Raw genomic sequence first — 13029 nt, forward strand, 5'->3', positions numbered from 1 at the left:
AGTGGGTAGTGATGCCCTCTGCATCACCTATTTCATTCTTTTACTATATTTGGTTGCTATAGGTGCTATCTTTTTGCCATTGTAATTGGAGATTTTGCTGTTGGAGCGATAAAGGTTATAAAGGAGTTGGTTGACAAATTATTTTTATGCAGGGCAATGCAAGTTTTTCTTTTTCCTCGCGAAGCCAAGCCTCCCTAAACTAGGTGTGAGTTTCCTTTTTTCCTTTCAATATCATTCTTTTTTGTGCTGTTTATGGGTCTGAACTTGCTTCAGTAAATTACTTATTCACTACACCTGTGTTCATTTCTTGTTACTTTCAGCAGTTATCATTCATGGACAATAAATACTTAGGATAAATCTTGGATCAGATAATTACAATATTTCAGTAATTTGTTTGTAATTGAGTATCTTCAAGACCTCACAAGTCACAATCATGGTTCTTGTCTCACCTCAAGGAAAACTAACATTTGCGTGACAAAATATTACAAAAGGACAGAGGAGAACTATCACAGAACAAAGGAGTCAGATTGAGTCACCACTATTCCAGGATCCAGGTAATGACAGTACTACTAGGACAAAGCAACAACTGTATAGAATATTAGTTGCTAAAGAGTGCACACCCAACCAGACAAATAAGAGTGAAATACAAGTTTCTGGAATACTTTATTATCTGTACCAGTAGCAACCTACACTGCAGCTTCTAGAAGTTGAATATACCATTCTGTATGGTTAGTGGATATCCATATCCTATGTCTCCTGTAGTCGAGCCTTCATCAAAGAACCCATTTTGTTTTATAATCTGCACCGTGAAAGATGAGGGATAAGAGTTAACTTAATAATGTAGCTCCTCCCATCATGTATCGTGACTCGTGAGTATTTAGCAGCAAGTCATTACCTTTTCTTGAAGAATTTCATTGGCAGTCTTCAATATGCCCTCCTGTTTTAAGGAAAGAAATATTAAATTCCTTGTAAGTAATGATAAACCAACACCTTTATTGCTACATTTTGAAAGAACTGATACCAACAGTCTTTATCCATAATACCTTCAATCGGTTCTTTTTAAGCATTACATTTTCTTTAAACCTATGTCTATATTTTGTTTTATGAAAGTTAGAAAAATGAGATCTTATGTGATAACACATGTGGTGTGGGATATTTCATATGCTGGAGCTAACCTTGTTTTTCAGCGATTGGATCTCTTGGAACATGATGTGCATCTGCTAGAGGAGATTTGTGTTGAGGTTACTTTAATGTAGGTATTAAATTATGATCAAGTACATGAGGAAGTAGAAGAATAACGTCAGAGTTATTTACCTTTGTTGAGCGAATGTGATACATCCATATTTCAAGATGCCTTTCAAGGGTTTGCAATTCATCCAGTGTCATATGTCCTACTGTTCCCTGTCCAAACATGTACCTGCTACCATTTAATTCATCAGACCAGGAAACATGCTTATATTTGGGAAACAAATCCTATAAATGGTCATCAGTGGAAAATCATATAGGGAGTAATGAGATTGTGGGAAGTGTTTGGTGTTTATTTTAAAGTTGGTGATTGCATTGGTACAGTAGCCTGATTGCACTGATTTAGTTTTCTTGTTATACTGATAATGACTGCAGTAATACTACAAATTGGTTTATGGGACACTAGTCACCATTGCTGTCCTCCCTATATGATTTTCATATTAAGAACCCTCTATAGGATGTATTCCATTTCACGTATGCATGTCTCTTCAAAACTAATTCTTAAGAAATTTGCACTCCTATGAAAAAAAGTTGAACACTAGAGTGACACTTAGATTGAAAAAAGGTACACACTATGCATATTATGGTGTCAGAGTGAGCGGCAATGGGTAAGAAAAAAAATGGAAATTGCTAGTTGAATAGATTGTTCCTGCTTTAACCAAATTTATTTTATTTCAGCTATTATTTGACTTTTAGCAAAGTCTATGCAATCTGGCTATTAATATTTTGAGAAACAAATGGGGGGTCTCCTCACCTATTCCAAAGTTTATCTCCTACTGTTGGTGACATTGTTTGAACTTATTTCGGAGAATATCAGAGATGGAGAGGGAGGGAGGTTTTAAGCTTTTAATCAAGAAGATATCCCTTAATGGGGCTCAATGAAACAATTCATGAAGCCAATTCAAAAAGTCCTGAACAAATGGTTTGTTGTTAGTGTTGCTGTTGTATTGTATAGAACTTTTAAAGATATAGTCATGAATTTTGTAAACATATATTTGTATTAATATTGAAGCTTATACAATATTCGTACTGAAGTTTACACAAAGATGTCAATGACAAAGGTTACTAGGTGGACAAGAAGAACATACGATGAAGCTTTGATGGGTTTTTTTTATCTAAAGGGATTTGAAGTTGGGGATTCTCTAGGAAGATACTCTATAAATAATAATTCTTCCCAAAAAGAAACAGATACTCTATATAAATAAGAATTCTTCCCAAAAGAAGCTGATCAAGAATGGTTGGTTAATAGACTCCATTTTTGTATTGTTCAAGTAGCTTCAAGTACAAATATGCCATGTTTAACTATAATTTTTTGTTCGTGAAATTCACACACTATTTCTTGAATTAATCAATTAACTTGGAAATTCTCGGATGTGCTATTATTCTGCGTATATCTGCAAGTCATTTATGAGTTACATCTAGGCTGGTGACAAAGTAGATTAGGCTTGATCACTTACAAAGAAGGAAATTAATGTAAAAATATTAGCAAGCCTAATTGAATAATGGGCATCATTTAAATCAATTAATTTCTTAGTCCCAGATAGGATCTGATCCATCTAATATTCTAAGCTATACATTTAGGGTATGTCAATGAATATATTTGACACAGAACTGCCATTATCAGGCTATTTATACATGTCTGAAAGGGGTAAAGTTCCTTATTGAAGTATCATGCTGTTTCAACTACAAGAGAGAAAATGGGTTTTTTGGGGGCTCCGGTGTAAGGGATTTCAATTCTTAATCATTGTACTCTTTATTCTGTCAACTACAAATTAAAGCCGTTTACAGTCTTAACTTAATACCCATAATGAGCCCATTAATTCTCCACTAATGGCCCATTATCACCCATTCTTTTCTTATTTTACACATGGGCGCTTGGTTGATTTGGTCAACCCTACAAAAACATGCTTCATACAGAGAGGCAAGGAAAGAAGAATGGACAATCCTTATAGTTATGCTTCATTACTTCTTCATTACTTCTCAGAAAATCAGTGTCAGTTTTCATGACTAGATTTATGTTTTTTTGAGATCCAAGGCTGTGTAAGAGCACCTGCTTTTTTTTTAAATTAGTTGATGGATAGTGCTTTCTTAGTGATGGTAAACTACTTTAAATGCTGTTTTCCTTTTTCTTCAATTGTATGGATGTCTCTTTACTTTATCTTTTTGCAATACTATTAAACAGTTCCAGAGACCAGGTAAAGTCTCTAATTCTGCATATACTATAAAACTATGCCTTTAACACTCAAACCTGCCCAGAAAATTGAATAAATACATGAAAACATACACACACACACACACACACGTAAGAGGATACATGCATAACTCGTGAATTCTATTTGTGCTACAGGCGTTGGATGTATTAGGTAATGAAGATTACCTCAGGCCCTTCTGCAGAAAATCTATTTCATCTTTCAACATTGATATCTCGTGTTGCATTTCCTGCAAATATGAAGTCACAGTCACACTTAAATCTAGTATTGCAGGTTGTATAAACTAGTTGCTCAACCTATTTTATATAAGTGATACCACAAGATGCAGAGATGGGGTTAGGATTTTCTTTATCGGCGAGAGGAGACATGGGAGCTGAGGAACCAGAGAGGAGTCTTGTTTTTGATAGGGATAGAGGATGAGAAGACCCTTGTCATCAGCAAGAAGCTTCGTCTTCATCGAATAAGTGAGAGATGAAGAAATCGAGAGGTTTCTTCTTTGATAGAGTGAGAGGAGGTGGAGGTGGAGGGGGAGGAGATGGGGTCGAGGGATGGCTATGGGTTTTCACTCGAATGAAATTAGGATCGGGGAATTCAATTGGGAAGTTATTTCAGCTACCATGATATTGATTTGGATGATGGAGGTATCGCCACACGTCCTAATTTGATCATTAAAGGCATTATGAATAGTTTTGATTTTATGAAATATCTAAATAATTGATAAAAAATAATCTTATGTGTTACATTTTCTTGTGTTTTTTCCAATGTTATGTTCTACATTATCGTTAGTTTATATATACTAGTATAATGCATGTGCTTTGCCTGTGGACATACTATTTTTTTGTTTTGAATTCTTTTTCCGAGTGCAAAATTATGAAGTGACTTTTGTAATAATATAAAATTTTATATTAATAAATAAGGTTGTGTATAAAGAATTGTATGAGTAATTTTTCTATTTTAGATACTTATTATAAATTTATCATAATTTATTTAGATATTTATAAAAAAATAAATATTTATTTAATATTATAATATGTATTATAAATATTTTTAACTATAACGTGGAATAATTGTAATAAATTATATGCTATTTATAACTATTCTTATTTCAAATATTTATATATAGGATAATTATAATACTATTATTCATTATAATGTATTAAATAATAGTGTAATTCGTAGTTAGGCTATAATATTACAATAATTATATTATTTTACTATTAAATATTAACAATATTTTACGTATTATTTATTCAATAATATATTTTTAAGAATGTTTAATAGTTTATTATTTTATTTACAGTAATATTTTGTTATAATTTATAAATCATTTTAATAATATATTATTTAATAAACCATTTATAGTCATTTTATAAAATATTTTATGACACTGATGATTTTATACTATTTTATTATGATTAACAATTATTTATATAAATTATAATTTATTTTTATAATTTTTCTTATCATTATGAAGTATTTATATTAAGTACATCTACTCCTCTATATAAATGGGAGAACTCAAGATTCACTATTCATTCTACAGTAAATGCAACAACAACATTTACTATAGTATTATTACTGTAGCAAACGAGAAAACGAGATATTGTATCATTTTTGAAAAAATATTACTGTAATACACGAGATGTCGTAAAAACACTTTAATACTATAGCAGAGGCGGGATACTACAACACTGCAAAAAAATTACTGTAGCATTTAAACAGGGATTACTGTAGCGGAGAAAAAAGATATGCCGTGCTTTGCACACGGTGTTCACACTAGTTTTAGTGAATGCCTAAATATGTGGGAAAGTGAGGAGGTCCATAATTAATAAGATGTTTTGGATAACTACTTAAAGTTTAACTACAATTAATATTATAATTGCAAGTTATCAAATTTTGAGAGGGCAAAAAAGGAAATCAAATGTTTAACATGAGTATTCTCTTTTATGAGTAGTGTATCATACTCATGTTTTCCATGTATATATATATAGGAAAAATGGGTATGAGGTGTATACATAAAAGAGAATACTCATGTTAAAACTTTTGATTTCCTTTTTTGCATTCTCAAAATTTGATAACTTTCAATTATCAGGAGACAACCATGTGATGAGGCCCATCTTGCTAGTCACATTAAAAGGTGTGGACCTCACCTCTATTCTTAGGAGCTTATTTTTCTAAATGAGTCACCACCTCATAACCATTAGTAATAATAATAATAATAACACAGAACATAACGCTGGAAAAAACACAAGAAAATGTTACACATAACGTAGATTGTTTTTTATTAATTATTTATATATTTCATAGATATAATAATAATAATATTAATAATAATAATAATAATAATAATAATAATAATAATAATAATAATAATAATAATACTAATAATAATAATAATAATGATAATGCATAACATAACGCTGGAAAAACACAAGAAAATGTAGCACATAATGTAGATTATTTTATTTATTAATCGTTAGATAATAATAATAATAATGCATAACATAACGCTGGAAAAACACAAGAAAATGTAGCACATAATGTAGATTATTTTATTTATTAATCGTTAGATAATAATAATAATAATGCATAACATAACGCTGGAAAAACACAAGAAAATGTAGCACATAATGTAGATTATTTTATTTATTAATCGTTAGATAATAATAATAATAATGCATAACATAACGCTGGAAAAACACAAGAAAATGTAGCACATAATGTAGATTATTTTATTTATTAATCGTTAGATAATAATAATAATAATGCATAACATAACGCTGGAAAAACACAAGAAAATGTAGCACATAATGTAGATTATTTTATTTATTAATCGTTAGATAATAATAATAATAATGCATAACATAACGCTGGAAAAACACAAGAAAATGTAGCACATAATGTAGATTATTTTATTTATTAATCGTTAGATAATAATAATAATAATGCATAACATAACGCTGGAAAAACACAAGAAAATGTAGCACATAATGTAGATTATTTTATTTATTAATCGTTAGATAATAATAATAATAATGCATAACATAACGCTGGAAAAACACAAGAAAATGTAGCACATAATGTAGATTATTTTATTTATTAATCGTTAGATAATAATAATAATAATGCATAACATAACGCTGGAAAAACACAAGAAAATGTAGCACATAATGTAGATTATTTTATTTATTAATCGTTAGATAATAATAATAATAATGCATAACATAACGCTGGAAAAACACAAGAAAATGTAGCACATAATGTAGATTATTTTATTTATTAATCGTTAGATAATAATAATAATAATGCATAACATAACGCTGGAAAAACACAAGAAAATGTAGCACATAATGTAGATTATTTTATTTATTAATCGTTAGATAATAATAATAATAATGCATAACATAACGCTGGAAAAACACAAGAAAATGTAGCACATAATGTAGATTATTTTATTTATTAATCGTTAGATAATAATAATAATAATGCATAACATAACGCTGGAAAAACACAAGAAAATGTAGCACATAATGTAGATTATTTTATTTATTAATCGTTAGATAATAATAATAATAATGCATAACATAACGCTGGAAAAACACAAGAAAATGTAGCACATAATGTAGATTATTTTATTTATTAATCGTTAGATAATAATAATAATAATGCATAACATAACGCTGGAAAAACACAAGAAAATGTAGCACATAATGTAGATTATTTTATTTATTAATCGTTAGATAATAATAATAATAATGCATAACATAACGCTGGAAAAACACAAGAAAATGTAGCACATAATGTAGATTATTTTATTTATTAATCGTTAGATAATAATAATAATAATGCATAACATAACGCTGGAAAAACACAAGAAAATGTAGCACATAATGTAGATTATTTTATTTATTAATCGTTAGATAATAATAATAATAATGCATAACATAACGCTGGAAAAACACAAGAAAATGTAGCACATAATGTAGATTATTTTATTTATTAATCGTTAGATAATAATAATAATAATGCATAACATAACGCTGGAAAAACACAAGAAAATGTAGCACATAATGTAGATTATTTTATTTATTAATCGTTAGATAATAATAATAATAATGCATAACATAACGCTGGAAAAACACAAGAAAATGTAGCACATAATGTAGATTATTTTATTTATTAATCGTTAGATAATAATAATAATAATGCATAACATAACGCTGGAAAAACACAAGAAAATGTAGCACATAATGTAGATTATTTTATTTATTAATCGTTAGATAATAATAATAATAATGCATAACATAACGCTGGAAAAACACAAGAAAATGTAGCACATAATGTAGATTATTTTATTTATTAATCGTTAGATAATAATAATAATAATGCATAACATAACGCTGGAAAAACACAAGAAAATGTAGCACATAATGTAGATTATTTTATTTATTAATCGTTAGATAATAATAATAATAATGCATAACATAACGCTGGAAAAACACAAGAAAATGTAGCACATAATGTAGATTATTTTATTTATTAATCGTTAGATAATAATAATAATAATGCATAACATAACGCTGGAAAAACACAAGAAAATGTAGCACATAATGTAGATTATTTTATTTATTAATCGTTAGATAATAATAATAATAATGCATAACATAACGCTGGAAAAACACAAGAAAATGTAGCACATAATGTAGATTATTTTATTTATTAATCGTTAGATAATAATAATAATAATGCATAACATAACGCTGGAAAAACACAAGAAAATGTAGCACATAATGTAGATTATTTTATTTATTAATCGTTAGATAATAATAATAATAATGCATAACATAACGCTGGAAAAACACAAGAAAATGTAGCACATAATGTAGATTATTTTATTTATTAATCGTTAGATAATAATAATAATAATGCATAACATAACGCTGGAAAAACACAAGAAAATGTAGCACATAATGTAGATTATTTTATTTATTAATCGTTAGATAATAATAATAATAATGCATAACATAACGCTGGAAAAACACAAGAAAATGTAGCACATAATGTAGATTATTTTATTTATTAATCGTTAGATAATAATAATAATAATGCATAACATAACGCTGGAAAAACACAAGAAAATGTAGCACATAATGTAGATTATTTTATTTATTAATCGTTAGATAATAATAATAATAATGCATAACATAACGCTGGAAAAACACAAGAAAATGTAGCACATAATGTAGATTATTTTATTTATTAATCGTTAGATAATAATAATAATAATGCATAACATAACGCTGGAAAAACACAAGAAAATGTAGCACATAATGTAGATTATTTTATTTATTAATCGTTAGATAATAATAATAATAATGCATAACATAACGCTGGAAAAACACAAGAAAATGTAGCACATAATGTAGATTATTTTATTTATTAATCGTTAGATAATAATAATAATAATGCATAACATAACGCTGGAAAAACACAAGAAAATGTAGCACATAATGTAGATTATTTTATTTATTAATCGTTAGATAATAATAATAATAATGCATAACATAACGCTGGAAAAACACAAGAAAATGTAGCACATAATGTAGATTATTTTATTTATTAATCGTTAGATAATAATAATAATAATGCATAACATAACGCTGGAAAAACACAAGAAAATGTAGCACATAATGTAGATTATTTTATTTATTAATCGTTAGATAATAATAATAATAATGCATAACATAACGCTGGAAAAACACAAGAAAATGTAGCACATAATGTAGATTATTTTATTTATTAATAGAGTGAAAATCAAAATATCAGCATCCACTACATTTATAAGCGAGGTCGACATGGAAATATTTTGAATATTTCTTTTAGATACCAATTACTACTATCCATATTCACACTTATAGATGCAGACACAAAGCAGACTTGGATCTTTCATAGCCATTTACCTTCTGAAGTACATCTATATATTGCCTAATTTCGTTTGCTGTCTTTACTGGTTCCTCTCTCACGCACATGTATGCATGTATGCATGTCTTTACTGGTTCCTCTCTCCTATATGAAGCTCCATCAAAGGGGCAATGGCTAACTATAAGCAACAACAAAAAAAAATCCCACTAAAGGAAAGAAAACAAATATCATATGCAATGTCAAGAGGATACTTTTACCCATTTGATTATTCCTTTCTTCACTTCTACCTCCCTTGTGCTTAAATAGCTAATGTATAATTTTAATCTCTGTCCTACAACTTGGTTTCCATACATAAGGGCAATTCTGAATATGATGTAGCAGTAACAGTAGTCAGTGTCATCGTCATCATCATTACCGTCATCATCATCATCTGACCTTCTCCCTTTATATATTTGTAGCTACATATACTGCATACTAGTCTTGCTAGTAATTTGCAGCATGAACCATCCTACTCTGCCTATAGAATGAAAGTTTTAAAACAGACCTGAGGTTGACTAGCTTCACCACCTTCAACTTGAAATTCTCCACGTGTGCCCGTGTATCTCTGGATCAAATCTTGCATGGCACTTCACAACCATGGAAGAAAAAGAAGTAAAAGTTTGTGACAAAAGAGAATTTTAGGCTACACATGAAGAAAGAGAATCAGGAACATACCCGTTTGTGGCTAGCTCAAAAAGCTTGCCTTGAGCAGAGTAAATAATAATTCCAATGTCCGCGTCACACAATACTGACAATTCCTTAGCCTTCTTGAGTAATCCAGCTCTGCGCTTACAAAAGGTAACCTGTCGATGAACAGGATTCTGAATACGCCTTAATTGCACCTTCCCTCGTGGCATTTCTTGATATCTATCTATCTATATATAGATAGATATATTTGCTTTGTTCTATTCAAGCAGACAACCTCCCACTAGTTTAGACTAGCTTTGAGGTTGTTGTATTTCTCAGAGCTTCTGCTCTCTTCTGTCTTTGCTCACCTACAAAGGTAATAACTCCTTGAGTGAGTTGGAGCTTCATGTAGGAGTCTCTCTTGTAAAGAATAATTACTTGACAACCTTTACACATCAATAAGGCTATCATTTATACAATTTAATCACAGGCATGACCACCCTTGGGGCCCTTATCCTAGGTCGTAGGCCTTTGATTAGCATGCCTATGTTTTTGTCAAGGAGCATGGCAGCTTAAAGGGATCCTGTTCTTTACTCATAGTGACTTAAAATGCTTAGTGTCTGAAGTGATTTCATATCTGATACTTTATTTATCCTTTGTGATTGGAATGAGGACTTTTATATTTGAAAATCTGATCGCTAAGCAGAGTGCATAAAAGAAAAATCTTTTCAGTAACTTTAAATCTAGATAACCAATGGAAGAGGTTCTAGTCCTAGAAGAAATAAGCTGATGAACTGGAATGAAGACAGTTATTGAGATTCTTTCAGGTCTTTCCAGTTCAGAAAGTGAAACACAATAGATAATTTTTTTTTCTTTTTTATGCACTGACAACCTTCGATCTTTTAATCCTAATTATCCTTCCAAGTTTCAAAAGTTTTCTCTTGCTTCTTGCAGTCTTCAATTTCGAGAACCTTAACGGGACATCTATCCTGTTGTTGATGCATCCTTTCTTATACCTCGTTATCATTGCTTCATAATACTCATGTTCCACTGATTGACATTATTTTCCATATTAGTTTAATTTATTTTTTTTTAAAAAAACTTACATGTCTCTAGGTCTCTGAAGAGAATTAGCATATTACACACATTTCTTTTCTGATTGCTCAAGTGTCCATCATCTTATCAAATCCAGGGACAAGGGAGATGTCTCCTGATGATGCAATGTGGATGCTTGTGGGTTATGCTATAAGCATGATAAGGTTCCCTCACTTCTCCTTAAAATATAATGCTGTTGATTTGAGGGTTCATGGGACTTTGGTAAAACATGCATTTGGTGTTGGCTAGTAAGTGGCCATCAACTAAGTGGTGAGATTTTCTCCATCCTAAGGTGCCTCTGTTTCATTTTTGTTTGCCAGAGGACTTTTATTTAATTGTTTCTAGAAGAATTTAGTATTATCTGTAGGATATATACTGATCTGAAAAGAGAAATTACTAACTTTTGCATTAGCTTCGTGACATATATGATATATTGTTGAAAGATGTATATGAATCTGGAAGCATAATTTACTTCAATTTGGAAGCGCAAAAAGTGACTTGCATGATCAAAAAAGAAAGGCCCATTTTAATGAATAGTTCACAGTTGCTAATCCAGTCAGAAGCAAGATACTCCATGAGTTTTTTTTAGTGTGTTTAACATATTATAATTTATCTTAATATCCTAGTTTCTGTTTTTTTTCCTTATTTTTCTTCTTTCCAATATATGATATATTAATGTGATGGAACATATGATAGTTGGAAGAAAACTATAATAATTGAATGCTATAAGGATTAGTACTATCATTTTGTATAGTTCACAGTTACTAATCCAGTCAGAAGCAAGATAACTCCATGAGTTTTTTTAATGTGTTTAGGAAATTATAATTTATCTGACAACTTATATCCTAGTTTCTCTTTCCCCCCCTTGTTTTCCTTCTTTCCAGTATACAATGCTAATTTGAATTAGTACTATCATACAATAAAATATGATACATTAATATGACAGAACATATGATAGTTGGAAGAATATCTATAATAATTTGAGTTAGTAATATCATACAATAAAATATGATATATTAATATGATAGAACATATGATAGTTGGAAGAATACTATAATAAATAAAAACAGCTAAAGTTGGCCACGTTGGCCATTCATCAGGTGCGCTTTCATATTTAACCAAGCATTATGTCCATTGGCAATTTGACATAAACTGTATATGGTTGGTCGGTATTTTTAACCAACTCATGATCAGAATAAATGTCAACCCTCTACTATGAGAAAGCAACTTTATGCATGAGCCTACCATGTCATGGCAACATTGAGTGCATAATATCTCTAGCTGAAAGTTCTCTTATCCTAAAGATCACCGCCAACCATCTAACCTTAGCGAACCAATAAGCATACTTCCATCATAGGATATATTAATGGTTTCATTAAGCTGTATAAGGATGCTTCTTGATAAGCTTATTGATTGTAAAAGTTCCATGAGAATGTACAAAGCCTTTAATCCCTAGAGGAGTTACTTCTGTCTGGTTCTGTAAATTAGACACCTAGAAGTCACAGATCGAAGTCGAATTCCTCATTTAAAATTAGAGTAAACTTCATAAAAATACCATAAACTTTGGGGGTTTAGCTCAATACTACCATAAACTTCTTTATTAAAGAAATATATCACGAACTTTCAAACTTGTAGAAAAAATACCATGAACTATTGGACTTTGTTGCTAATGTCATTGACAGCTTGGAAGGTTTCAAGTATGCTTGAAAAAAGGAGAGGGTACCGTAACATAAAAGATATATAAAGTACATAAGGGAATTCTTTTTTCCAAAACATGTCACGTGAGATGTGCATGACACTCTACCTTAACTATCGTTAGGCATGGTAGTTTAGTGGGAAAAAGTTCACAGTAGCTTTCTTTTATTTTAAAAAAAAGTTAATATTAGATTTG

General features: G+C 29.8%; 1 protein-coding gene across 3 annotated transcripts; it reads right to left on the reverse strand.

Moving 5' to 3' along the window:
* LOC109830208 (MADS-box transcription factor 26-like) lies at positions 213-11153 on the reverse strand. 3 transcript variants are annotated; one of them, XM_020397401.1, is made up of 7 exons: positions 10092-11153; positions 9922-10003; positions 3623-3684; positions 1315-1417; positions 1176-1217; positions 896-937; positions 213-799 (listed from the first exon to the last, which is right to left on the reverse strand). In XM_020397401.1, exons 1-7 carry the CDS (start codon positions 10271-10273, stop codon positions 701-703), a joined length of 612 nt encoding a protein of 203 aa, XP_020252990.1. In that variant the 5' UTR covers positions 10274-11153; the 3' UTR covers positions 213-700. The 3 variants fall into 3 exon arrangements, with proteins under 3 accessions (XP_020252990.1, XP_020252989.1, XP_020252991.1); XM_020397400.1 differs by having other exon boundaries at positions 1176-1220; XM_020397402.1 differs by lacking the exons at positions 9922-10003; positions 10092-11153 and adding an exon at positions 3772-3930 and having other exon boundaries at positions 1176-1220.

This window comes from Asparagus officinalis, chromosome 2 (genome assembly GCF_001876935.1).
Source record: "Asparagus officinalis chromosome 2, Aspof.V1, whole genome shotgun sequence".
In the NCBI taxonomy this organism is placed as follows: domain Eukaryota; kingdom Viridiplantae; phylum Streptophyta; class Magnoliopsida; order Asparagales; family Asparagaceae; genus Asparagus; species Asparagus officinalis.

What these genes read in the sequence shown, in the direction of transcription:
- LOC109830208 (XM_020397400.1), bottom strand. Translation starts at nt 10,273, where the DNA reads ATGCCACGAGGGAAGGTGCAATTAAGGCGTATTCAGAATCCTGTTCAT. An exon ending in TTTGAGCTAGCCACAAACGG is followed by an intron (nt 10,004 to 10,091) that starts GTATGTTCCTGA and finishes ATGGTTGTGAAG; the next exon opens with TGCCATGCAAGATTTGATCC. An exon ending in GTGAAGCTAGTCAACCTCAG is followed by an intron (nt 3,685 to 9,921) that starts GTCTGTTTTAAA and finishes TCATATTTGCAG; the next exon opens with GAAATGCAACACGAGATATC.